Genomic DNA, 27,492 nt, shown 5'->3' on the forward strand with positions numbered 1-27,492 from the left:
TGCAAATCAAACAACTTTGACTTTTATTCAATCCATGTGAGGACATCAGAGATGCATTTTGAAACAAGAACATGTTATTAATCCAGTGCAGTTCAAAAAAGACTTTTTTTTCAACTGTCAGCTGGTTCATAAATGGTTCACCTCCATGTGAGATAAGGCCTCAATGGACTCCTCAGACTGTAGTGACTCTCATGACCAGCTCTCGTGTGCTATTGCTGGGTTGGCTGCGAGGCTCTGGCTGCCTCAGGTGGCTGAGGAGGTGGAGGATGTTGTAGGGACAGTGTTGGTCAGGAACAACGCTCCCGTTGTTGGGATCAACGTGTGTTCCCAGTCCTCCTGAGGCCGTCACCACGGCTGTAGAAGTGGAGCCGGTGGCTGTGGAAGCTACCACCATCAGTGAGGAGGTGGAGGTGGACACTCCTATCCCAGTCTGATAGCCTTGGTTGGGCTGAGACAGAGTCCTGTCCACAGTGGCGTCCTTCAGGTCAGCGCTGTCCATAGATTTATCATAGTTCAGAACCTTCCACTGCTGGTTCACGGCCTGCCAGCGGTGGAAGATGCGAAACACAGAAGGTCCCTCGTGGACAATTAGAGCTGTGGAGATGAGAGCATCAATTAGACAATGTCGCTGTCTGGCAGCAGTATACAAAATGATATACAGTATATCTCTGCAGTGGGAGAGTCACCGTTTTAAAGCCTGCAGAAAGTATTAGCTGCAGAACAAAACAACTCATCTTTCAAGTATAGCACCATAACCCTGAGATAAGATCTTTATTTCTTAGAAAAATTGTAGACATGGCACAACTTATGACACAGTAATACTCAATACTCAAAAATGATGCATTTGCTCCCTAGGACTGTTTGATAACCTCTTATCACAGTTTAAAATTGCTTATTGATTTATGTTCACTGAATTCAGTATCTGGGAAATTGAAATAAATCTGTCACAAGACAGACTGATTGGACCCCAAGATTTTACTGTTTTTATCATATTAAAGTCATGTAAAGAGAAATACTGTATAAATGGTTTTAAATAATCTGCTTAACCTGAGCACAACCATTACAGTACAGTTTATAGAAACTGTATTGATCATACAGCTACCAATGGTAATGTCTCTTATTACAGTTATAGTTCTGATATGAGAAGTTACATAGGTCTCAAATATTGCAGCAACCATAGTGATCACAATTTGAAAAATATGGACATTTAATAATTCCCAACCTCTTCTATATTTACAGTTTTTTGTTAAAAACAAATCCTGTCTCTCTCCCTCAGCTCTGTTTCTCTCCCTCTCTAACTTTGTGTGCGGATAAGTGAAAGTCGAGTCTTTGCTCTTTAATGTTTGCCAGGTGACAAGTTAATCTCTGTAAAGTGCAGAGTTAATGACTCCACACTCCTTGCCACCAAACCGGAGACAATCCATCTCCTCTTCCTCTCATCCTGCTCTCTACTGCAGTTGGCAGTTAGAGGTTTCATAATGTGAGATGCCATCACACAGTCATCCAAAACACACCGCGGGCTTCAGAGGACAGCAGGCTTAAAACGGATGCTACAAGTTTTAATTTGGACACCCACACAAACTCAGAAGACGGTTAAAAATGTTTCACTGCAGTTTTCACTTGTTGTGTCACTTATATGAGTGCAGCATGAATTAAGTTTGCCTAAATTTGGTGCTGCAGCTTTTATTATTGACTCAAAAGCATTTTAATGTATGCAATGCAAACCACTTCAGTTGCTGCAAAGACGATGTTTGGAACATTCAGCATCTATGTTTAATTCATCAAACAAGCTTTGACCCAGCATTTCATCATCTTTAATATAGTAACTGTACTATACTGAATGTTACAAAAATATTAATCAAATTATATGCAACATAAATTCTGAACTGGTACGTTTCAAGAAACCAAACACTCATTATTCATTTGAAGTAGTTCACTCTGTGCTACAGATTTATTGTATAAATTGTCAACAATGTGAATCGTTCATCATTTGTGTCTAGCCGGTGGCTTTGATTGTTGATTCTACTGAGCACCTATGACATTATGTTTATTGTTTGTTTTGAATGTATAATATTAAATACTCAATATTAATCTTGTGTACAAAGTCACTCCAAGAATTATAAGCATTAAATTCAGTCATAAATAATAGGCCAGTGTTGAGTTTAGCACCTCACCGATGCAGACTACATCCATGAAGCCGTACATGCCGTAGCAGATCTGGAAAAGCAGGTCTTGGCGCTGCCAGCGAGCCGACGGGCTGAAAGATGACCACACCAGCCAGGAGATACTGGCCATCAGGAACAGGGAGCCCAAGATGGCTGCTGCTATCTGCACTTTCTCTATCACTGTCAGGGAGATGGCCTGCCACTGTATGAAAACACAGACCGCAGTACAGCTTAGTTCTTTGTGTTTCTTATTTCTCTTTTAGCTTAACCAAATATTTGAGAACACTCTGTGAGGCAGGGACCAGAAGAACACATACATAATGAGAGGTGCCGACAAGATAAAGTCACAATCAATGGTTACAATCATCAATGAAAAAGCATTAAGGGACTGGTCTCTCCTTGATCTACTGTGCCCTGGATTGTATCATTTGTACATTGCTTTGGACAAAAGTGTCTGTCAAATGAATAAATGTAAATGAGCTGCATTTATATAGCGTTTTTATCCAAAGCACTTTACATTCTGCCTCTTGTTCACACATTCAACCCCCTACTCACATACCAATGCCAGTGAACTACCATGCAGGGTGCTTGAATGATAGAAACTTGGGGTTTCATTGTCTTGCTCAAGAAACAGATTACTAAACGCTTCCACCAAAACAAATGCATCAAACTTCAGGGAATGCTACAGCTGCAGCATCAAACAGCAGCATTTCACACATCAGCGCTGCCTTGAAAAACCTAAAAGAAATCTATGTTCACTCGACAACCCTATCATTTCACCGAAGTCTAAAACTGAGAGGAAAGTTCCCTCTACAATCTGTCTGTTCTCTTGAACAGAAGGGAAAGAAATCTTGTTTAATACAAAAAGCAAAGTTTAATTCAGAACTAGAACTTCAGTAAAGATGGTATGATTTCTGAAAATGGTGTTTTAGTTGTTTGATACTAAAAAAAACTTTAATATGAGAACTGAAAATGCATCCCGATGAGTCCAAGAGTGGAAGGGCCAGGGGCTATGTAACACTTACACAATATACCACAACATTTCTAACACTGAGATGGCAAAACAACTCTTCCCAGAACTTACAATAACTTGGCCGTGCCCCAACTGGTGAATATTTCCCAACTGATAAAATTTTGGCTTCTAATCCATCTCTCTTCCCAGCTAAAAGCTATTTCAAATAACCAAGAGCTCACCTGTAGCGGGTTCTTGGTGCTGATGGCAATGACCTGATATTTGTAGTAGCAGAGCTCGCAGGCCCAGGAACCTCTCTCACTGATCCACTTGATGAGGCAGGGCTGGTGGGTGCAGCGTACCGACCCGCTGCAGCGACATGGACTCAGGAGCTCCCCCTGTAGGAAAGAGGCAGCATCAGTACTGTGTTACATTTTACAGTACACAGAATGCGATAAAAAATACTGCAAACTACAAGGAGAACAAATTTGCTAAAATTTACTGCCTCACATTTCTGGACTGGAGTCTAAGAGTGGGATAAGTAGTGATTTGATACAGAAATCATTGACCGGCAACCCAAAGTTTTCTCATCTTGTTTACCCCCTGCAGGAAAACCTTTTACAAGAAACAAGCTTCACGTTACACTATACATATACTGATATTTCTTTGCAGTTCATGCTGGCTTTTTCAGTTTCTTAGAGCTTTGCATGCACACACACACACACACACTCAAGACTACCCAGCAATGCACGTCATATTACAGTAGAGCACCAGTTCAGGTGTGAAATGAAAGCTTTGCTTTACACCTAGTTGACAGGCAAAATGCTTGATTACTAGCACCGTTGAAAAGTGTAGGATTAGTCACTGAAGCTTCTGGCAAAGGATAAACACCAACAAAGCTGCAAAATACTGCGCTAAAGGTACACTTTTAGTGCAGCTCTTAAAGTGAATGGAGCAGTCACATATACACAAATGTTTTTCTATAGATGCTAATGTAGTGAGACCAAATCCCCCAACATCTTCCTTCTACTCTCCCTGCCTTCCTTCTCTGCTTGCACCTGATCTTTATTAAAGAGGAATCATAAAACCTATAAATACCTTGTACCTTGTTAAATATGATGGATTTCACTGCAAAAGTATAATAGTGATGCTTCTGCTGTGTGTATAACCTCTGGATGTCAGTGGCCTTGATGTTGAAGAGGCAGGTTTGTGACTCACCTCAGCAGCCCAAAAGTCATTAGGATAAAGGCCTGTTTTTCGGGAAGCATTTGAGCAGAGCAATAACCTAAATTTTCTCCTGAAGAGGTCCTCTGTGGTCAACAGTAGCATATTAGACTGAAGAATTGTAGATTTTTTTCAGCCTGCACAAGGCTCTTAGATCCTTCAGCTTAAGTTAAATAATGAAATTCACTTGATATGGCATTACAAGATTTCCACGAAACAGCGATATGTGCTCAGACATATTCTTAACCAGCTATTCTTAAAATATATTCAACCTGAGGAACTAATGGCTGATTTATAATCTCTCACCTTGAGCTCCAATCTCATTAAAATATATTAGTCTTGTGATATGAGATGTAGATGATGACCCAAAAAATGCAGGCCTGCCATCTTTGCAGGCCCTGACCTGCAGTTAAATAAATTTGGATCAATAAAATTCAAAGCAGGACTTCTTTTATAATCTTAATGCTACTGAAGAAAAAGACTGTAGTGAATGATAAAATAAATTAGCTAAACCCTTCTGCTGCAAGAAAACTCTCAACCCCTCTGAGCTGAGGCATTCAGTTTCTAAGCCAAGGTATTGTTAATTTAAACATGACACAGAGTCTGGGGAGAATTGCAAAACTGTGCTGACATCTCTGACAGACGGTGCAGCGCCCTGGTCGAGGAGAAGGGAGGGAAAAGCGAGAAGATGGAGGAGAAAAGGCCCATCTACAGATGGCCAGGGTGGGAGTGTATTGGCAGGAGCACCAGAACACTTCTGCCATGTCCAGTGGGACTCACACCGCTCACTGTGACTGGCCTGATTGCAGCCAAGAGCTGAAACCTGGACCACTCTAGTACAACCAAGGCTGCAGAGAGAGCGTCTGATAACAAACGTGACATTACAGCCCACACATACAGAAAGTGATAACTAAATGTCCTTTTGTTGATCAAACAGCAATGATCATTGAAAAAAGAAACTGGAGCCTACTGTATGAAAAAGATGATACATTTGATTGCTTTGGCTGTGTTATTCTATTTCTCTGTGCTGCATTATCTGAAAAACACCTCAGTGCACCTAATTTTCTCCTTATAAAATTGGATCCACTCCCAATGTATATAATGACATGAAACTAAATTAGCGATGGCTATTCACTTTTCTTCAGGGTCTGGAATCAATGCAAGTGAACTCCATTAACTCCAAGCGAGGGGAAATTGTGGCTTTATAAACTCGCTCCCACAGAAACTGAATGAAAGCGATTTCTACAATGGCCAATGACATTCAGGCCACAAGCATTTCTTTTTATGAGAACTTACAATACTGCAGTCGTCTGAAAAACAGCTTCATATTCATATTTAAACCATATTCAACAAGTTAGAGGGAAAAGTACAATCACTGAATAATGAAACTGATGGTCATATAATTTCAAATGTATTTACCTATTATGACTTCTTGTAAAACATACGCTGGGGGATGTTTCACTCATGGCTTGATTTAAGGAGCCATTAGACCTACAGTGATGGTAATATGAATAAAAAAGCAACTAGGGTTCATAATTTAAGTTTATGAACTCACAGCTCCTACCTATAGACTTCAAAAAAGACCAAAAAAATGTTGTGCTTATGTAAGGTGTTTATAGCACATTCCTATCAAATGGCAGAGAGGCCATCCTACATGCGATGCAATACAGACAGCATAATGCTTCTGCACAGCCATAAAGAACGATGCTATCTTGACCCCTCGAGGCTTCTCATTGTGCCTCAGACAAACACGCTGGGCGAGTGCATTAACTGTGTTGTGATTTAGGAGGGAAAGAGAACATTTTTTTCTAAGCAGCAGGGACTCACATATTCCCAACATGCAGCTGAAGTGAAGACAGGACACTAGAAGCATCAGCCCCAAAGGGCACTTCAATGTAATAGTGCATGACAATTCAGGAAAGGATCCTTCACTCATAGAAACATTACATGGGTTTTCTCTATATGTCATTTTTAAAATATCCCATAATAGTTTTGTGCACTCAAAGACTCTTTACTGAAAATATAGCAGAGAAATTGCTAATGATTGTTCTTTCAGTGATGAGGTCGAGAAAGTCTGAAAGCAAATGCTTTTATAAAGCAATCGCTTCATTGCAAGTAAAGCCAGACTCCTCTGTAAAGCTTCTTTCTGACCCTTAGCTAAAGAGAACTGATAACGGATTGAAATATGTCTCAAGTTATCTGTGTATAAAAACACAGACTTGAGCTATAGAGATAAAAGACATGAATTTATGCGATATCATCTGATGTCGACTTAACTGTTCATGAATACATTCTGTGTGTCTGGGGATGTAATCAGACTCCAACAGAAGAAATCAGACTTAGGTTCAGAATTTCTATCTAGATACTCACATGCCGTTATGTACGTTTAAAAGGGTTACTGGTCCCTGTAATCATTTATTTTGTCCATACTGGCTGTGAGGTGATCCCATCATAGGGCGATTCTGATGTAAGAGATGGGGAACATTATCATAATAATTGCAAAGTTACAATCTTCTGTTTGTCTTTTGCTGTGCAGTGCTTCCTTGTTGAGCTGAAGAGAAGGGATGGTGGGGATAGACAGGACGAGATTTCATACTAAAAAGACTTACACAAGATATTTAGTTGATTTTCCTAACAGAGTGCTGAAGCCTCATATTAGCTTTTGCATTTTTACACGTAACAAGGACTGTGAATGTTGTCCGCCATCTCTCACAAAGGATTTATGCTCAAAGGTATCACTTCATAGCCAGCATGGAGAAGAGGAACGATTACAATAAGCCAATCGATACAGAAAGAAAGATGTGAATTTATCCTTTAAAACAATACAACTTGGGTTGTAAATTTCTGATGGCACCTCAAACAAAGAGGCACCAAAACACCAACATCAATTTGATAACACAGACTTATTATCGTTTGGTGCCATATTAAATTAAATTACAATCATTTTTCAATGGCTTCCTCTGTCAGACACTCAAGGCTCTTTTCTGGTGGGACGCTTGAGGAAAGCTACGTCTCTCACTCCCTTCTTTACTCTGTCTTGAGTATCGCAGCCTTGGGGATGGAAGTATTTGGGAGGTGGATTGTCAGATCAGATACTCGCTGCCTTGGTCTACGTGACATCCTGGAGGCTAAGGGAAGAGCACAGGATAACTAATGTCCCCACTGCCTGTATCACACCGTGACATACAGGCAGTCCACTCATCTCTCTTTTCAAATGGAGCCTCATTCTCCTTGTACTCGTTTACACCTCAGCAGATCCATATCTGGACTTCACCCAAACCAGCAGCAAGAGACGACAGGAAAAGGAAGGCCGGTGATAGATAAGAATGTGCATACTGATAAGACGGCATGAAATCAGGCGCTATTGACTAGCTGCAATGTCTCAGGAAGGAAGCATCGATGAGATGAGTTGGAGGAGGCCATGGGAAACTGCGAATTTAGAAGGCAGTACTTTGTATGCACTGCAGAGCACACCGACTATCTGAGGACTTTTTCTAAAAAAAAAAACAAAAAAAAACGTTGAAGCCTTGTCTTCCAATCTCATACCCCATGTCAGTAATAATTAGAGAGCCTGAGCTCAGAGGTGAAATGGTGCACAAAATTGCTGTTGGAGTAATTAGTTGATGAAACATTGAGAGATTATAGGCTATACACAGTGCAGTGACCATGAAATTATACAGTAAATCTGCTGCTTGTGTAAAGGAAAGGCAACTATGAGTACAGACTGCCGGATAAAAAGTTATGTTCTACACCTCACTTATCTTGCTTCACATTTTTTATAACCTCCCTACCTCCATTACCAATTGGTGAGGTGTGACATATTCGTCAAGGTGGTCTCAAAGGCTCTGTCAAACAGTGTAACTAATGTGTCTGCAAATTGCCAAGTGCCTGCTTCTCTGTTATAATTTAACATTATTTATTGCGGCACACCTCAGCCATCTTCTTTCAGAATTTTTCCTCTGATGATTGATGTAGTGTGACATTATCATCAATATGGCCCCAAAGACGGAGGCACGCAGTGTGATTAACTTGAAGGCTGTTTCCGTCTGTTCTGTATACATTTTCCTCCTTTTTTGTGCTGTTTCCAGGTGGTGTGTGTGAGCAGCAGACTGAGAGGTATTATTTGATTTTTTCATGCATGTATTGCTTCAATATGAATTCACAGCGTTTGGCTATAATGAGTTGTTACTGCATCTCAGTGTATCCTCCTCACTTGTCAACCATGGGGACAAGGTCTTTCATTATCCTCCCACTGCTATAGCTGTCTTTTCAAGCCACGCGGAGTGATGAGTACAGGATGCAGTGGGATCTCTGCTCAGAGAGCTCTCCAGCTGTGCGGCTGGCCCAACAAGACACTGGGAGGGGGTTTTCTCACAGGAAAACAAGCTTGACCAGTGACTCCGTATTTAATAGAAAGTCTGTTACGCTATCAGAGCTCTGCTGGGAAGGGATCATTTCCTGACCTACACTAAATGTGCAACATTTCAATCACTTGGTCTGGTCTTTAATTCTCCTGTGCTCCTTGGAGGGCAAAGAGGTGGAAGATTAGACCCCAACCAAATACAAAACCTTATTTTTAAATCTTAAGAGAGAAAGTGTGTGGCACTTCCAACATTACATATGTATATTACTTTAATATTTAGGGGAACATTACCCCTTGACTTACGTGTTCTGGTCCCTGGAAGCAGATCCTGCACACAGGCGTCCTGAAGCCACTTTCCGTGTAGCTGGTGAGGGAGAATCTCTCCTCCAGTTTGCCCTTTGAGCAGTCATCAGAGGAGCTGCTGCAGCCGCGCAGTGCCGCCGACAGCTCTGCAGCATCAACCCAGCCCGCCACCTGCCGCTCGGGTGGCCCGGTGGCTCCTGCTGCAGGTGGGGTAGTCCGGTCCACTGCGGGCTGGTGGCTCCGCGTTAGCGTGTTGTTATTGTCGGGGACGGTGACACCTGTCTCATGGCTTTCCGTAGCTTGGCTGCTCATGGGGGTCAGCGGAGGCAGCGGCGTCGGCGGTGCCGGTGGCCCGAGCAGGAGCACCCTCAGGTCACCTAGCAGGACGCAACAGCGGCTCTTCAGCATGCCCTGGCTGCGCAGCATCAGCCTGTCTCCGGCCAGAAACTCACAGCACCGTGCAAAGGTGCAGGAAGAAAACAGCATGTACTGTATGTACCCCCGTCATAAGCCAACACTTCTTCATATGTCGTGAGATGGGATAGTGGGGGCAGGGGGGGCGTTTTCAAGTGTTTGCCGGGATTTTACAGCAGCGTTGTTAGTTTTCTATGTAGATATTCATATATTCCAACTGAATGTCTTTTATCGGCTCCCCACGAGGTTGTAAATCCAAAAAGCAGATAAATCCCACCGATGCAAACAAGTGTCTGAAGCCATTAAGTTCAATAAAATGGAACGGCTAAAAGAGGAAAGTCAAATGTTAGATTGATAGGAATATGCATTCAAGTAACAAGGCTATGGCCCGTTCACTCACTGTCATTTCATGGCCTTAATAGTCTGCCTGGTCTGTACAACATAAACTAGCCTATCTAGACAGGCTTCTCCCTCCAGATTCACGTCGAGTGCAGAAACCCGAGAATCAAATCAGCCTTGGGTACAATAGACTACAAAACAAAATGTCAGCGCCCAATCTTTAAAATTCAAATATTCAGACAAACAACGAATGACATTTTAAATCAGTAGAGCTCAGATTTTCCTGTCGACGTCTTGTAAGGTTTCAAAGCAAATCAAGTCAATGCGGTGCCATGTTAAGAAGCGAAATCTGTCTTACCTGGCGAGCTACAGCGATTTCTATACGACTCACAGTTTCAGGATTTTTTTTTTGTTCATATATCTCCAGCCAGACTGCAGGTCGCTGGCAACTCTCCGTGAAGCTTACATCCCAAATGACCGAATTCCCATATCCGAGGAACAAACCGATGGGTTTAAATCCGTCTGGTGGGCTAAAAATCCAGCAGGATAGTCGGACTGTCCCTCTCTGGGTGAAAGTGTCCGTGGCCCCGGATTGTCCTGTGATAATTGGCTGCTGAATCGGTGCTGCAGCTTCAGCACCATGATTCCTGGGACAGCTCCCAGACGCCACACGTCATCACCGCACAGTGATGCAAGCAGCCAACTCATTACTACAAGTCAGAGTCAATCACCTGTTTTAGCCAAGGTATCCATAAATCATAGTGTCTGTTTTCTGCCTCTTCAACGTGCAAACAAAAAGCAGGAAATTTAATTGTAGCCGCTAATGATCAATAATTCAACAATTCGATTATCAGACAACACAAGGCGCAACGCAAATTATTCATAACAGCTCATTTAAATAGCGTCATTTTGCTCAACACAAATATCAGTTGGGTTGAAAGTGGTCTAAACCTTACATATAATCACGTCTAAGGGATTATTTTCACTATCGACCAATGTGCCGATCGCTTTCCCACTGATTAATCATTTGGTCCATAAATGTTAGAAAATAGTGCCCAGGTCAAAACCCAAAGATATTCAGTTTAAAGGCTAAGAAAACCAGCTAATATTCACAACTGAGAAGCTGAAACCATGCATGTTTTGGCAGTTTAGCTTAAAAAATAAACTTTAAAAAAACTGGATTATTCAAATTGTTGTAGATTAGTTTCCTGTCAGTTTCAATTAGTCGACTAATTGGTTCAGCACTAAAAAAAAATAGCAGTATCAAAATGTAAAAATAGCTACATTATTATAAGTACGACCCATATTACTTGAGCACAGAAGTATCATCATCAAAATATCAAAAGTAAAAGTACTCATAAATCAAAATACCCCCTTTTAGAGTGCTATATTATTATGTATATCATATTATTGGATTGCATTAATATACATCAACCAAGCACATTTAAACAAGTGCAGTATGATTTATTTAAAGGATGGTTCACAGTTTTTCAAGTTTGTCTTAAAGCAACAGACAGGTGTCCATATAAACACTGAAAGAGGTTTTCCTGGCTGTAATCTTTCCTCCTGTTCATACTGGCTGTTAAAAGATCCCCTTCAAATGCACTTTCAATGTAAGTGATGAGGGCCAAAATCCACAGTGTGCCCACGCAGTTATTTATGCAAAAATTTATTTAAAAGTTTTTAAATACATTTTTGCACAGAAGGATGATGATTTTGTCCCCCATCACTTACATTGGAAGTGCGTTATGAAGATCGGTATGACCAGGAGGAATGATTATGGCAAGGAAAAACTGTTTCAATGTTCATTTGGGCACCTGACTATTTTATTTTTATTTTTGACTATTTTGCTACTTTTTTATTTTACTGTTTTAAGACAGACCTGAAAAATTGTGAACCCGTCCTTTAATCTGAAAAGTAATGGCTGTCAAATGTAATAGAGTAACTAACTGTAGCGTTAAAAATATATAAAGTTCCCTTCGAAAAGTAGTGGAGGAGTAGTATTAGCTATCAGAGATAACGCTACCTAAGTAAAGCACAATTGTATTTAACGTTAAGTAAGTACAGTAGAAGTTAAATGTCCTAAATTTCCACCTCTGTCTAACAGTTAAAAACAGCGTAATTTCAATTTTTATCAGAAAGACATTTGAAAAGATACGGAAGATATGTCCAGTTGAACTTACCTTGTGTATTTAAAAATAAATAATGTTCCTGAATTCTTCTGTCAAGTCAGTATATCAAATATATTTGCTCAAGTTACACCAAAATGTTTGTTTTCAACATAACAAAATAATAATTAAGTCTGTAACGTTTTGATTGTCGGTTATCTTTTTTGGAACGTCACATTACGTTACTAAGCAACCGACATCTCCACGTGTCTGCTTGTTTTTCTACGTCACTTCCTGCGCGGCAGATATTGAAGCAGCTAGCACATTGACAACTAGCAGCTAGTCGAGCGTTATTATCGTTGCCGTCTTTAGATCATACAGCGGGTGAACTGTTCTTCACGAATGAATGCTCACCTACATTCAACATCATTGTGACGCTGCCGATATATTTGGTTGCTACATTTTACTGCTTCCGCCCAGGTTAGCAACATTTTAGCTGCTTCCGTTAGCAGGGGAGGCTGCAAACTTTTAACGTGTCGGTCATAAATTGTACCGATCGCACAATGATGGACCCCGTATTTGCAGGTAAATAAATGTTTTCACTAGATCGGAGTGTGACTGACCGTCATCTGGATTTGTGAATGACTGTGAAGCAGTGAGTTAGCATTAGCTGTTACAAAGGTTACCGTGATGTCTTATCAGCTAACTGTAGAGCAGCAGCGAAAGATTGAAGAGAACAGACGGAAAGCTTTGGAGAGAAGAGCCCAGAGACTTGGACAGACTGTCACCACCAATAAGCAGAACTCACCAGGCTACAACAGTACATCAGTAAACGTATTTCAGCCACCTAAACAGAGCGCTCTTCCAGATCCTGCAACGCTAAGTCATCACAGAGAAACTAATGACCAAGCTTCTGCACCAATGCGGTTTGTTCCGCCCTTCAAAAAAGACTCACAAAGTTTCAGTAATCAAAACCCAAAGCTCCAGCAGGTATCTGGCACTGGGAACCAAATCAAGCATAACTTTGCTTCGTCAAGACAGGTGAGATCTGAGCTTGAATGTTAAAGTTCCCCACGAGACATGTTTTAAGATATAGGCCTATATAAAATGCTCTACTTTGATTAATAATATGTATCTGATTAAAAAAAACAACATATTTTTGAGTGGAGGGGGGACTTTAAATAAGTTACTATTGGGTGGAAAATAACTTCAGAGTCTTTCTTGATGCGTGTTACTGTCTTTCCTTTTAGATACAAGTTATTGACCCACTTCCTCAGGCAAAAAGTCAACATGTGAACAGCCCTGTCTTGCCTAGCGGAGGAAGCTTTGGTGTGAAGACGTCTCAGCCCAAACCGAACCCTACTTCCAGCGGCTCTGGTGGTGCAGTCAGCTCATTCTACAAGCAACCAAACAAACCCGCCCAAAGTCCTGTAGCACAGCTTCCCACAAACTCCTCAACTTCAAACGCTGTACCTGCAAAAAAGCCTGCCATTTCTGTGATAGGAAAATGTGTAACTCACACAGAGGGCCGTTTCAGAGTAGAAGTGGGCTACCATGTAGAGCTTATTGCTGTTTTCAAATCCATCCCCTCCAAGAACTATGGTAAGTAACTGCAGCCCCACACCTCTCACCACCCTTGGGGAATACCACCACAAATACATGTTCAACCTGTAGGAAACACTGGTATATATATTGAAATATGAGCATATATTATATAAATGAGGCACATTTTCTTATTTTGTTTAAAGTTCAATTAGATAGGTCAGTATGAATACATTTTTAAAAGTAGTAGGGGAATGCAAATGCAATGACAGCATCATCGATTACAAACTGGAATTTAAACACAATATTCAAGAAAGGACAGCATGAACAAAGCCTCCTCCTTTCTCATGCTTGGTTTACTTCACATATCAAACTCAGACCAAAACAGGTGTAAATCAAGTAGATTCTGCAGCACCAAGTCCCAAATAGGTCTGTGGTTAGAGCCTCAGTAGTTGTTCACTGACTGTATTGTGTTCTGCAGCAGCCAGTATTGCAATTGTCAAATAATGACCAGCCCTGGCATCACACAATGCATCTGCCCACGCAACTGGGACAACCTGCTAGTCAAGACAAATAATGAATGTCTGAACTCACCACAATCAAAGCAATATAAACTGCTATCTTTGGCCAAAGCTACACAACTCTTCTCTGTAGAACAAACCAGGTACACAAATCTTTCATCCGTAGCACAATCAGTTTTCTAAACAGCAATACCAAATTCCAACATGTAGTAATTTCACTCTTCATGTCTGGTTTTCTAATCATCTAATCATCTCTATAACTGTGCTGTCCTCTGAGATAATAAAGTAGCATGTTCTTTCTGTCTTAGATCCTGCCACAAAGAAGTGGAACTTCGGTCTGGAGGACTATCAGCAGCTAAGTATGTACATTAGGGAAATTGCCAGATGAAATATTTTGACTCAAGCATGCACTCTTTTAGAAGTATCCTAAATTTAAAGTCATGAGAGATGCTGCATCTGCTCCGTCTTGACTTACTGTATGGGTCTTGGCTCTGTCGCAGTGGAGGAAGCAGCAGCTATTGCCTCTGTGTCTTTGAGGCCTCTGGAGGGAATGGATGCGGTGGACGTGGCAGCAGCCACCAGCCGAGCTCGTGATGGTGCAGCACTGGGGGCTCTGCTGAAGCTGTGTAACGGCTGGCAGAGGCCTGGGGCCACTCTGCAGGGCCAGTGCATCCTGGTGTCTGCGACGAAGTTTGAGGTTGACATTGGGTACCATGTCGATGTCATTGCAGCATTTAAGCAAATGCCAACAAAGAGCTATGGTAACAGTCAAATTATGCAATTAATATCCTTATCATTCATCATGTTTCATTTGCATTTTACGGCTTCTGATACAGTTTTTTTTAATCATTTGTTGGTTGTTTTGGAAGACATGAAAACAAGAAAGTGGAGCTTTTCACTTGAGGATTACAAGAGACTCAGTGAGTAACATTTGCTTTATTTTGCAGTTTCATCTATGATCTTTTGTGTTCCTGTTTGTCTCTGTTACATTCACCATCTTGTATAACTGTGCTGTGTTCCATACCCAGTGGATCTCCTCGGTGGGATAGCAGCAGTGGAGGTGGAGCCTCTGCCCAGGGCAATAATCCAAGCTTTCTCTGCCAGTTTTGATGGGCCCCGAGCCAGGTCTGTAGACGTCCCTGAGGCAGACCTCTCCAGCATTGAGCCCAAGCTCACCTGCAGCCTAATGCCCTTCCAGAGGGAGGGAGTCAAGTAGGTGCCTTTGGACAGCCGTTAGTGTAACACCTCTGTCAATAGCAGAGACAGTTATTCATAAGTGATGTGCTCAGTCTCGTGCAAATAAAAAAATACTTAACAAGTCACTTATTGTTTGCCATTTCTCTGTGATATTAAGTTTCTGTAGATTTAAAGGGTCAGATCACTGTGGCTCCACTCATTTTCCAGCTGTCTGTATTAATATTTCTTTGTGTCCCTACAGTTTTGCAGTGTCTAAACAAGGCCGCCTCCTCCTGGCTGACGACATGGGCCTGGGGAAGACGGTGCAGGCCATCTGTATAGCAGCCTATTACAGGAGCGAGTGGCCCTTGCTGGTGGTGGCTCCTTCCTCTGTGCGATTCACATGGGCTGAGGTAAACAGACATTCAGCAGAAGTTAATCAAAGTTATGTGCCTGGAAGAAAAATAGCTGATTACTTAGTTGGTGTTAAGATTGTATCACTTTGTTTCCATTTAATCGCATCATTATTGGATTGCATTAAGTCAGCAGGTATTAAATATATCCTTCTTTAGACTCCTTTGACAAAGTTCTGACCTACACATTATAATGTTGGTTTCTGCTTTAACCTCTCTGCATTGGAGGAATGTTAACACTGTTCCCCAAGGACTGCAAGCACTTTGTTAAGGACTTTATCTTCAGTGGGGAAGATGGCAGTATTGAGTTTCATGCTTCCATTTTTTTGTCTGACAGGTGCAGATGATAATTTAAAAACGTGAATTGTTTTTTTATGATAAAGATGCTTATACTGTACAGTTTAGTTATTTGGCCACTTTGGTGAATTCTGTCTTGCACAAAGAGCTGCTTTTTCTGACATAAAAGCTTGAAATATATTGTTTACAGTTTGCATCATTTTTATTTTCCTGTACTTGAAAGCATACAGTTGACAGGTGCACTTCTTGGACCACAAAGCCACCGTGACGCCCCCACACTTGGCATCAGAGAAATGTTCAAGCCTCTTTGACCTCATTTTACTTGTGCAATTTTCACACTTTCTACTTTCAGAGTTCATCTCAGGTGTCACTTTTCTGTGTGTCTTGTAGCCACTATTCTCTGCTTAACTCACAGAAGCATTAACAGGCTACACCAGCAGTACATTTTCAGACAAGCGTTCTTGACCTTCTGTTTACTGACAAGACAGTCTAATAGATAGATATCTTGGATCAAATGTGATTCACCAATCGGGAGTTGGAATTGTGGTGGAGAGTTTAGTCACAGGATATGGTCCCATTAAAGAACACTTACTCTGTCTGACTCGGCTCTTATCTGCGCCATTAGACTTGTGCATTTGGCCAAATCTACTGCAAAGTATGGGAGCTTATAATTTAGTGAGTTTCAGCTCGGTTGGCAGGCGAATGGAGAGTTAATGAATTGTCAGAAACATTCGGGCCACAGTGGACAATTCTTCGAAGCACAATGATTGGTTGTTCAAAATGCAGCTGTGATAGCAGTTAAAATGAATTATTTGTGATTAGTAACTTTTTAACCAACTGTCAGTGACAAAATTAATTTTATTGAATGTGTGTTGAGAGATTAATATATTTCCAGTGTATGTGGAAAAGTAAATCCTAGAAACCAATATTGTTATGTTGAAGTCTTTGCCTGAGTGTCATGAGTCAGTAACTTTGTCTGCAGGCCTTCAGACGATGGCTCCCCTCTCTGACTCCTGACAGCATCAATGTGGTGGTGAAGGCCAAAGACCATCTGCGGTCTGGTTTGGTCAACATCATCAGCTACGACCTCTTGAGTAGGATGGACAAGCAGCAGCAGGGAAATCCCTTCAATGTTCTCATCATGGTCAGTTGTAAGGTTGAACTGTGTAGTATTCAGACATAACTGTTTGCAGCTAAAATGCTCAAGTTTTTCCCTTTTTTTTTCTTTTTTTTTTTTTTACTTCAGTCAGTAGATTCATTGATTGATACTGGAAACAAGTTTTCTAAGATGTTTATGATGTCTTTGTCATTCTGTGCAGGATGAGTCTCACTTTCTGAAGAACATAAAGACTGCTCGTTGTAAGTCAGCTTTGCCTCTGCTAAAGGTGATTTTCTTTCTCTTCTTTTTCATCTAATTTTGCATTTGAATTCAGAATATTATAACCTATACCAAAGAGATCATGTTCTTATTTGTTAGTGATGTTGCCTGGCTTTAGCAGGATATCTCAAAAACAGGGTCCTGTTCAAAGAAGCAGATCAAGACTTATCAAGATTATAGCTTTGCTGAGAAAAGCAGTAGAGTTTTCCTTTGTATTAGTCTATGGAAATGCAGAGTACTGAGGGAGCTCCAGCTTTTGCAAGCAAAATTATCCAGATAGTTCAGTAAAACTGTTGAAACAAGCCTTGGTTTGCATAAAATTGGGCCTCTGAACAATTGATTCTATTTCCGTGGATCCTGGGATTTTTGCCATCAGACTTTTGTAATTCTTTTTACCCTTAACTAACAGAGGCTGTCTCGCAGCTGTGTGTGCACACGATCCATTTATCTATCCGCTTTACCACCAACAGTGAAAACACAATACAGACTCACATGAGACGAAAGTAAATGCAAGTTAATCGTTTCAGTTGTCATTGGATGAACAACAGGATGCTTATTTTTCAGCTATGTCAATCTCAGTATGTGTGAATACACATGTTACAACTTGCATTGGGTACACTCATTGGGCCTATGAGCAATAGGCATAATGTACTGAACTGTGGTGGAACAGTGAGGTGGAAGATAGTTCAGCGTTGTCAGAGTGGTTCACTCTCTGAGGGTTTACTATTTGAACTTGAAACTTGAAAAAAAGACAGTTTCTGCACTACGCAAGTTTCCAAAGCTGTTTGATAATCATTTCATACCTCTGAGACCTTTTTTTTTTATTTGCACACCTGCCACAGGTGCTGATGGGATCCCTGCACTGATGCACAGTTTTGTCTGTGTTACTGTATTAGAGAGATTATTGTTTTGTATATGTAATATGTATGAATATTGGCTGGTAACATACATCAAACCAGCCAACGTTGCAACATTACAGCTCATGTTTGGGTTTTTTGGCTCTAGGTTGGGTTTAATTTCTTGCTCTGTCACCTTGCAGTGTTCCTAATCAGACATATTTTTCTGTCCTCAGGCAGCGAAGAGAGTAATTCTTCTGTCTGGGACCCCTGCCATGTCCAGACCATCTGAGCTCTACACACAGATTCTGGCTGTCAGACCAACACTCTTCCCACGGTTCCATGACTTTGGGATTCGCTACTGCGATGCCAAACAGGTAGCTTAAATCTGAGGAACCCTCGTCTGTCTAAGTGTGACACTTAGTACTGTTAAGATTTAGTAATTCCAGGACACACAGAGGACATAGATGGCTTTAGGTGTGCAATTTGCATGTATTGATTTATCTGCCTCACCGTACTTTCCAGGAGATGTCCAGTATGTGCACTAGTGTCAGACACACAATGGAGATTTTAAAAAAGGATCAAAATTGATGCCGCAGAACCAGAGATGACATTATTCCATGTCAAAACCAGGCAACTACATTACCCACAATGCAACTGAACTTCAAATGGTCAGAGATTTGGATTTGTTATGCTAGTAGTTGCCAATGTAGCCTTGAGCTGCTAGTCTCAAGCAGAGAAGATGAGCGAACCACAGAGGTCTGGTAGCCTCACTTCTTTCTAACTCCACTTTTTCAAACTTGTAGTCTTCAGCCCCAACCGATGCTGCATTAAGTGACACCACTTGAAGATTTTTTTGCCGCTCCCCTTTTCACATACAGTATGTAGTAGTTCTCTCCAAGACCTGTAAAGAGACTTTGATGTGTAAAATTGGTAGTTCCCCTTCAAAAGTAGTTGGTTTTTAGGTGTCAAAAGATACTTTTACCAGTATTTTTTTCCATTTATTTCATCTCCTTTTGTTGCTCTACTCTTTCCACGAACGTTTAAATTGACTAATATCTTAGCTTTTATGACTTCTAGTTAGTCTCTGACTGATCCTGGTGTATGATCGAAAATAACTCTGATATTGAACACTTCCAACTCCAAGGGTCTGGCCACCTGCTCTCAGTTTTTCAGCTCTGCCTCCTGTGCCTCTTTCCCATCTTTTCTTAATTTCTCTCTTCTGCATCATTGCTTATCCCCTCCTCTAGATGACTTGGGGCTGGGATTACTCGGGCTCCTCTAATCTTGGGGAGTTAAAGCTGCTGCTGGAGGAGTGTCTGATGTTGCGCCGCCTCAAGTCTGAAGTTCTCTCCCAGCTCCCTGCTAAACAGCGCAAGGTTGTCACAGTGACTATAGATGGGATCAACACCCGCACAAAAGCTGCTCTGTCAGCTGCAGCCAAGGAGTTGGCCAAGGGACATCGCAATGTGAGTTACAAATGTTCCCCTTAGCCCTTAGAATTTGAAGTTTTTGTAAGCATAAGTATTCACAAAAATCTCAAAGATAAGTTGCTCCAGAAATATATGACTTTCCAGTTTTCACAATGAGTGAAAATTCAACCAATCTTTGCATCACTTGCAGATTTCTCCTAAAAAAAATGGTCAAATGAAACAAGTAAAATAACACAAAAATTGAGCTAATTGCATCTAAGGTTTTGAGAGAAGCTGTGCAAAGTCCTGATGCAATAATTACAAAAAAAAAATTGTTGCTGAAAAATGTAAAAAAATAAAAAAATAAATAAATGAAAAAAACCCAAACCTCCTAATTAAATGTATCCCAAAAAGACAAACCTTCATGGACATGCAAATTAGAAGTAGACCATAAAAACATGAACATTATACATATTCATTATACATACAGATACCTAGCAAGAGGGGGTCAAAGACTGATGCATATACAGTATATCAATTATATAAAATACTATGATATCAATATACATTATTTGGAGTAAAGTAAATAAGTTTAGTGTATATCACCAATTCTATGTACCTCACCAAATTCAACAAGTTCTCCCATTAACAAAAAATAGAATACAGAAGTTCACTGTCCTTAAAATCAAGACTCTGGGATTAAAAAGGCCTCACAGTTAAGAAGAGCTTGAGAAATCTTTGTTTAGGCCAAAGAAGATGTGTTTCCTCTTTCCTCTTCTTCATATGAGGGAGTCCTTTCAGTCCTCAGACACTCACAAGTACTTTTAAAACGACCCCGGATACTCCAGTGAGCATTATTTTAAGTGTTTATACACTCCGATGGGACTGAGTTGCTGAGCCTGATTGTGCATAATCACACTGCTCCTCGGAGGAATGGCTCTCTTATCAAATCATCAAACAGAATCTGCTGTCAGTTCTTATCTTGTGTTGTCCCTTATCTCTCTTTCAGAAAATGGAAGAGAAGGCAGCCCTCCTCGTCTTTTATAACCACACAGCTGAAGCCAAGCTGCAAGCCATTATGTACGTACAGTCCTTCTAACGGTGGGGATCAGTAATTCAAATCGGCTTGATGAGTACTTAGATTAAATTGTAAAATGAATCAGAATCTGTAGTCAGTGTACTGTAATTGCACAAGCTTTTTGAGACGAGAGAGTTTTAGCAAGTACGCATAAAAATGGAATATTTTCATGAGCTTCTTTGGCAAAAGTGCTGTGTTGTTTCTGCCACTGACAGGGAGTACATCACAGACATGTTGGAGGGCGGGAGAGAGAAGTTTCTAGTGTTTGCTCATCATAAGTTAGTCCTGGATCATATCACCGCTGAACTGGGAAAAAAGGTGAGTGAGATGTACAGATAACATGCTGCACAATAATATTAATATATATATGCACATAAAAAAAGCATGTTTTTACTTTTTAACTATTACAGTAACTCCAAGGTCAACATCAGTACCTGCAGGGAACAAGTTTGGGGAGTATTGAGCACATTTGAGCTCAATTATTTACTATTTATTATTTTTATAAGAATTGCTTTAATAAATTAAAGCTGCAAGCAGCGATGAACGGGCCTCCGCATGTCAGGCTGCGGTGCAATCGAAGGGCTTCTGTCACGGGCATGTAGATGTCTTCAGACCCGGGCTGTTTTCAGACAGTGCAAGAAGGAGATAAACATCACTTCCTTTGTCCACTATTTTGCCTGCTGCTGGGGCTGCTTCGCTGAAATTTTGTGGGGGGCGCTAATCAGCCAGTTTGCATCACTGATGGAATATTGTCACGTAGACGTGTTCAGGCTGGGACTCTTATCAAACATGAAAAGTTTGGTCCAGACTGCATTTACAATAAAGTTATAGCAACTTCCTCTGTCATGGCAAAACATCAAATCTCAACGGTGTGAGGATGAGAATTTTCTGCAGGGTGAGACATGTCTGTCTTGCTCACACCTGTGTCATCAAAATTATGCAAGTTTTGTGCCCATTCACTTGAATTTCAATTAGTAAATTGAAAACTTTTGATGAGTTTGTGTGTAAAACAAATTAATTTCCTAATTTTCATCAAGTCTATTTTTAGAAAAGGAAAGACTTGACCTGGTCAAAGTTTGATTGACATGTGTACTGTCAGGTGTGTAGAGACAATAAGTAACTGCAGCTGGACACAGAAAAATACTCATACAGCGCTGCTTGAAAGTTTGTGAACCCTTTTTTTTTTCTGTATTTCTGCATAAATATGACCTAAAACGTGATCAGATATTTACACAAGTCCGAAAATTAGACAAAGTGAACCCAATTAAACAAATGGGACAAAAAAAAATCATCTTTTTCATTTATTTATTGAGGAAAATTATCCAATCTTACACATTTGTGTGAGGCAAAAGTATGTGAACCCTTGCTTTCAGTAACTGGTGTGACCCCCTTTTGCAGCTATAACTTCAACCAAACACTGTTTATCAGCCCTGCACATCAGCTTGCAGGAATTTTAGCCCATTCGTCCTTACAGAACAGACTCAACTCAGGGATGTTGGTGGGCTTCTTTGCATGAACTGCCCACTTCAGGTCCTTCCACAGCAGTTCTGTAGGATTAAGGTCAGGACCTTGACTCAGCCATTCCAAAACATTATCTTTCTTCTGCTTTAACCATTCTTGGGTAGAACGACTTGTCGTTTAGTGTCGTTGTCTTACTGTATGAGCCACTTTGTGTTGAGCTTCGGTACACAGATGGATACCTTGGCATTTTCGTGTAGAATTAGCTGGTACAACTCAGAACTCATAGCTCCATCAATGATTGCAAGCTGTCCTGGTCCAGAGGCAGCAAAGCAGCCCAAACCATGATACTACCACCACCTTGTTTCACAGATGGGTTAAGGTTCTTATGCTCAAATGCAATGTTTGCTCATCGCCAAATAGACTGCTTCTTATTCAAGCTGAAAAGTTTGATTTTGGTCGCATCCATCCACAGAACATTGTTCCAATCACCTTCTGGCTTATCCATGTAGTCTTGAGCAAACCGTAGACGGCCGCAATGTTCTGTTTGGAGAGAAGTGGCTTTTTTTCTTGCAACTCTGCCATGCACACCATTGATGTTCAATGTTCTCTTGATGATGGACTCATTAACATCGACTGTAGCAACTGCAAGAGAGACCTTTAGTTTCCTAGACGTTACCCTGGGGTCCGTTGTGGCCTCCTGGACTATTACATGCCTGCTCTTGGTGTGATTTTTGTTGTTCGACCACTCCTGGGGAGGACAACAATGGTGTTGGATGTCTTCAATTTGTATATGATCTGCCTGACAGCTGACTGGTGGAGTCCAAACTCTTCAGAAATGGTCTTGTAACCCTTTCCAGTTTGGTGAGCATCAACAACTCTTCTTCTAAGGTCCTCAGAAGTCTCCTTTGTTTGAGCCATGACACACTTCCACAAACCTGTGTTGTAAAGCTCAGAGTTTGACAGTGAAGACCCAGATTTCTCTTCTTTAAATAAGGCAAGGCCTCCCAGACTCACACTTGTTTGTCAACCCATTGATTGAAAAACCCAACTCTAATTTCCCCTTCAAATGAATTGATAATCTTAGGGGTTCACATGCTTTTGCCACGCACAAATATGTAACATTGGATCATTTTCCTCAATAAATAAATGAACACGTGTAAGGTTTTTGTCTCATTTGTTTAACTGATGTCTCTTTATCTAGTTTTAGGACTTGAGTGGAAATCTGATCATGTTTTAGGTCATAATTTTTCAGAAATAGAGCAAATTCTAAAGGGTTCACAAACTTTCAAGCAGCACTGTATATTTGAATGGAGAGTGTGAGCGAACCCACACCTTTTTGAATATTTACTGCCTCCACATATTTTTAGATACAAACTTCATTTGAACTTTAAATGAGTCATGAGACTTTGACCTACAAGTTTTGAATTTACATGGTTTTCCTATCTTTTACTGTTTTTGAGATATTAGAGTGTGAGTTTTAAAGTCTTGCTCCTCCTGTGATTTTATAATGAGTGTGTATTGCGGAATGTGTCAAAACACTGAGGGAGTGACATGATGAGGAGCAGTTAGAGAGGAGTACACTTCTGGGGAAATATCCTCATTAATCCCATAACTTTGGCCAAATCTTACATCAAATCATATTTTCGTTGGAAATTTCATGGTGAATTCATTGATACAGGTTTGAAAGTGGTCAGACTGATAGTTTATACGTCAGAAGCCTCTGTTTGACACAAAGTTCATGCCCATAGATTGCCTCCCCCATTGTTTTACATTGTAAGGGGTACATTTGATGTGATGTGATGAGGCACTGCAACTTTGAGGGCTCATAAAATCCAAACTGTTCGAGTTATTACAAAGTTTTTAACAACTTTTTTTCAGCATTGTCATAAGTCATGTATTAAAGGTTGAAGCCGATACCATTAACGCCCTCGGAGGAGATAGCGTTTGTTCGGAGGCCAAAATTGAGGGAAAGGCTAATTGCGGACTTCCTGTTGGATTTAGGTCAGGGTGTCAGCATGTGATTTGTAGGTCTCGGTTAGATGAATAATTGAGTTTTGGTTTGATCTCTCTATGACATTCCTACGGGCCGTGGCAGCCATTTTAGCTACATAGGTGGCGCTAGAGAGCACAATTTGGCACTTTGGGGGTTAATTTTTACATTTTATCAAATTTTTAACCAGACCTGATGTGCGTGCCAAATTTGGTGAGTTTTTGAGCATGTTTAGGGGGTCAAATTTAGGTGTGAAGTGGCGTTATAATGAAGACAGACAGAAGAAAGAAAGCTTTCCCTTTGGGCTCAGGCCCTAATTAGTTTGTTTTGTCTGGAGCATTGCTCACTTTGCCCCCCTACTTGAACTCATTCTGTTTGGTATTTGTTGGTCATTGTAAGCTCCCTTTGTCTTAAAGAGGACATAACTGGGACTCTACTGGAATATCTTTGCATTATTTACAGTTAAAAACTTGTTATTTATCTTATACTGGCCCTTTATGCAGCCCCTCTGTTTAGCCTCTGTCTGAAACAGGCTGTTTTAGCTCCTGTGTCTTTAAGGCTGCACTTCTGATGAGCCCACTCCGTTCTGATTTCACCTCTTTTTCCTCATTCTTTACTCAAAATGTTAACTTCTCAAATACATCTGCACATGTTTGAGCCTGAATCAGATTCAAAATATGTGAGTGGACAATGCAAACAACACAAGGAAAAACCTTGGCAACAAAGACTACGGACGGCTGTTTGGGGTCATGTTTCTTTTGCGGGGAGCATTTTACATACGTTCACCTCCAGTTTTTGAACTTTGTCCATGTTTAACATAGACATCCAACATCATAACAGTATATAAATGACAGAAAACCAGAAAAATGTCCCCATTAAAATTAATTTCCTTTCACTTCACCTACAGAATGCCAGTTTCATCCGTATTGACGGGACCACTCCGTCAGCTGAGCGACAGCAGCTCTGTGAGAGGTTCCAGTACTCGACCAAGACCTGTGTGGCCGTGTTGTCTATCACTGCAGCCAACATGGGCCTCACCCTGCACTCTGCTGATCTGGTGATTTTCGCTGAGCTTTTCTGGAACCCCGGGGTAAGGCATCTCTACAAAATACTGTACGTTCATTTTTTTTAACTACGTTATTAGGAACACATCTGCAGTCCTGTTTTGGATTTGATTTTTGGTTCCAGTCCAACCCAAATCTCTTAGCCTCTTTTATCTCACTGCTTTGATTTTTGAGTCTGACACCCTTCAGTCAGTCAAACCATGTAGGCAGCTGTTTCCAACAATTTTTTTTTTTTTTTTTTTGATAAACCCACTTTAAGCTACCTGCCAACATCAAATGACAGACAGAGAAAATTACTCATGGCTTATGAAGAAAGTACATTTGGCAGCCATGTATTTTTCTCTGGAGTTGGAGGAGACTTATTCAGGGCTTCAAGAAGAGTGAGGGAGACTTGATATTGTTCAGGTGGCCGGAAACATGACTCCAAATTAATGCTTATGTTGGTCATGTCTGCTGGATGCATTAAATGAGGAAATATTTTGGGACAACAGTTTAAGCCAGTGATCTGGTCATGGCTCTCAATGTGTTTTGATGTTTTTTTTCTGGCCCTCAGTGGCCAAAATAGATGAATGTGTTTTAAAAATCAATATGGCAGAGTTCTTACTGTAGTGAGAGAACAAGGGAGGATAGTACTTGTCCTTGCTTCATATATGTAAATTGGAACATAATTTCACTTTCAAATCCAGAAACAAAACATTTTACAAGGAACCGCATCCACCTCATGACCGTCACACACCCTCTCCATGCCAACAGTGGAGTAAGCAGTGATAAAGAAGTGACACGGATTGTAATACAGACAAACTGGGCATTTCAAGACCAGAGTAAAAGGGGGGAAAAATCCAGAGTAAAGTACAACTTAACTTAATTTAACTTCTGTGCTGGTAATTGGCAGGTCTTGTGGAAGTGGTTTCCCTCTGTTCAGGAGAAATCTTAATAGCTCTGTAATTTCAAGTGCTGACAGCTAAATTATAAGCCTGAATAACAGTTTTCTTAAGCAGTCATTGAGCTTATGGGGACACTGCAGCTGATTGAAGGCAGGAAACAAACCTCAAATGCTCTTTTTTTTCTTTTTTTTTTGCATTGCTCTAAAGTTGAATGCTTTTCTGCTGCAGGTTCTCATTCAGGCAGAGGATCGGGTGCATCGTATTGGACAGACCAGCAATGTAAATATTCACTACCTGGTTGCCAAGGGAACTGCTGATGATCACCTGTGGTATGTGTCAGTCAGTGTATTCTATTCAAACTGTGTTTGGTCAGGGTCAAGTTAAAGTGGGTTGTCTGTGTGGTGCTGTGCGCACATTGTGACAAGCAGTGAAATGAAATGTATCAGTCTGTCATAATGTTCAGTATCTATGTGTTCATCCAGGCCAATGATCCAGGAAAAAATGAATGTCTTGGAGCAGGTTGGTTTGTCTGAGTCAAACCTGTCAGACAATGCTGTGAACGCCAGCTTCCACTCTAGGGTAAACTACACACACACACACACACACACACACACACACACACACACTACCCTCTACCAACACAGCTTACTTTGCTAAATCTAAAATGTTTCTGTAGTCATGAACTTATTTGGATTTTTTCAGGACCCCAATCAGAGGAGCATCATGGAGATGTTTCAGAGGTCGTTCACTGAGGATGACGACATAGACGAAGCCGTCTTATTGGAGGCTGCAAACGACTGGGAGGACACCCCACCAGAAAACAGTTCTGGACAACAGCACGGCTCGCTCATACAAACCCCCAGCAAAAGGACCATCAAAGACTTTTTCAGCAGATGATTCAGGACACTTCAGTGTTGACAGATTATATAAGCATCACTTAAGTTCCTACATTTCAGCCCATCATGATGATATGAATGTATTTTGTTATTGTGAACATTAACAAATCTTTATATACATAATACTTCAGTTATATTAAAGCTATTTTCGTAGAAGTAAAATAATACTGTAATGAACTTTTATTTTTTGCTAACCAGAGAAAATAAATAAATCTGTAACTTCAGGCTATTTCACAATTCATTGGAAACTGGAACCTGGCTGGTTTTAATGGCGATTAGTTTTCATTTTCAAGTTTCCCAAAAATCTGCTTCAGTGTTACCTGGGAAAAACCATTTGTCAGGTAAATTCATAAATCTTAAAGAACAAAACAAAAATAGTCACAGTGTAACTTTTGTTTTTAATCAAGCTAAGCCAGATATTCACAAAGCCAATTTAGCAACAGCAAGATACTCTTAATTATTAAGCTATCCTGTCATTATGTAGCTTCTATGTCTTCATAGCTGGTTACTATAAGCAGTGACCTCTGCAAATACTGTGTTTATGTTTAAATATAGTGGTAATAGCTAAAACTGATATCAACAAACTATTGTAGGCAGTCCAAGTTGAACAGAACAGACAGTGACACGTTCTTTGGGCCCAATTTCAGGCTTCTATGAACCCTGAAATAATCAGTTG

At 40.7% G+C, this 27,492-nt stretch overlaps 2 protein-coding genes across 7 annotated transcripts; one reads left to right on the plus strand and one right to left on the minus strand.

Annotated features, from left to right (window-relative positions):
- On the minus strand, window positions 1–12,762 carry marchf4 (membrane associated ring-CH-type finger 4). Of its 5 annotated transcripts, none has more exons than XM_042426085.1 (5): window positions 12,677–12,762; window positions 9,008–9,746; window positions 3,360–3,515; window positions 2,175–2,367; window positions 1–594 (listed from the first exon to the last, which is right to left on the minus strand). In XM_042426085.1, exons 2-5 carry the CDS (start codon window positions 9,491–9,493, stop codon window positions 173–175), a joined length of 1,257 nt encoding a protein of 418 aa, XP_042282019.1. In that variant the 5' UTR covers window positions 9,494–9,746; window positions 12,677–12,762; the 3' UTR covers window positions 1–172. The 5 variants fall into 5 exon arrangements, with proteins under 5 accessions (XP_042282019.1, XP_042282022.1, XP_042282018.1 ...); XM_042426088.1 differs by having other exon boundaries at window positions 9,008–9,384; window positions 12,677–12,698; XM_042426084.1 differs by lacking the exon at window positions 12,677–12,762 and adding an exon at window positions 11,944–12,091.
- Window positions 12,167–27,038, plus strand: smarcal1 (SWI/SNF related, matrix associated, actin dependent regulator of chromatin, subfamily a-like 1). Of its 2 annotated transcripts, XM_042426077.1 has the most exons (17): window positions 12,167–12,909; window positions 13,119–13,470; window positions 14,240–14,290; window positions 14,432–14,692; window positions 14,801–14,851; window positions 14,960–15,143; window positions 15,370–15,520; window positions 16,800–16,961; window positions 17,137–17,202; window positions 18,268–18,408; window positions 19,282–19,500; window positions 20,453–20,523; window positions 20,737–20,839; window positions 24,880–25,062; window positions 26,149–26,249; window positions 26,403–26,499; window positions 26,623–27,038. In XM_042426077.1, the coding sequence occupies exons 1-17, from the start codon at window positions 12,559–12,561 to the stop codon at window positions 26,815–26,817; spliced, it is 2,739 nt and encodes a 912-aa protein (XP_042282011.1). In that variant the 5' UTR covers window positions 12,167–12,558; the 3' UTR covers window positions 26,818–27,038. The 2 variants fall into 2 exon arrangements, with proteins under 2 accessions (XP_042282011.1, XP_042282012.1); XM_042426078.1 differs by lacking the exons at window positions 12,167–12,909; window positions 13,119–13,470 and adding an exon at window positions 13,497–14,074.
- The last annotated feature ends 454 nt before the right edge of the window (window positions 27,039–27,492 follow it).

This window comes from Thunnus maccoyii, chromosome 11 (assembly GCF_910596095.1).
Source record: "Thunnus maccoyii chromosome 11, fThuMac1.1, whole genome shotgun sequence".
In the NCBI taxonomy this organism is placed as follows: Eukaryota; Metazoa; Chordata; class Actinopteri; order Scombriformes; family Scombridae; genus Thunnus; species Thunnus maccoyii.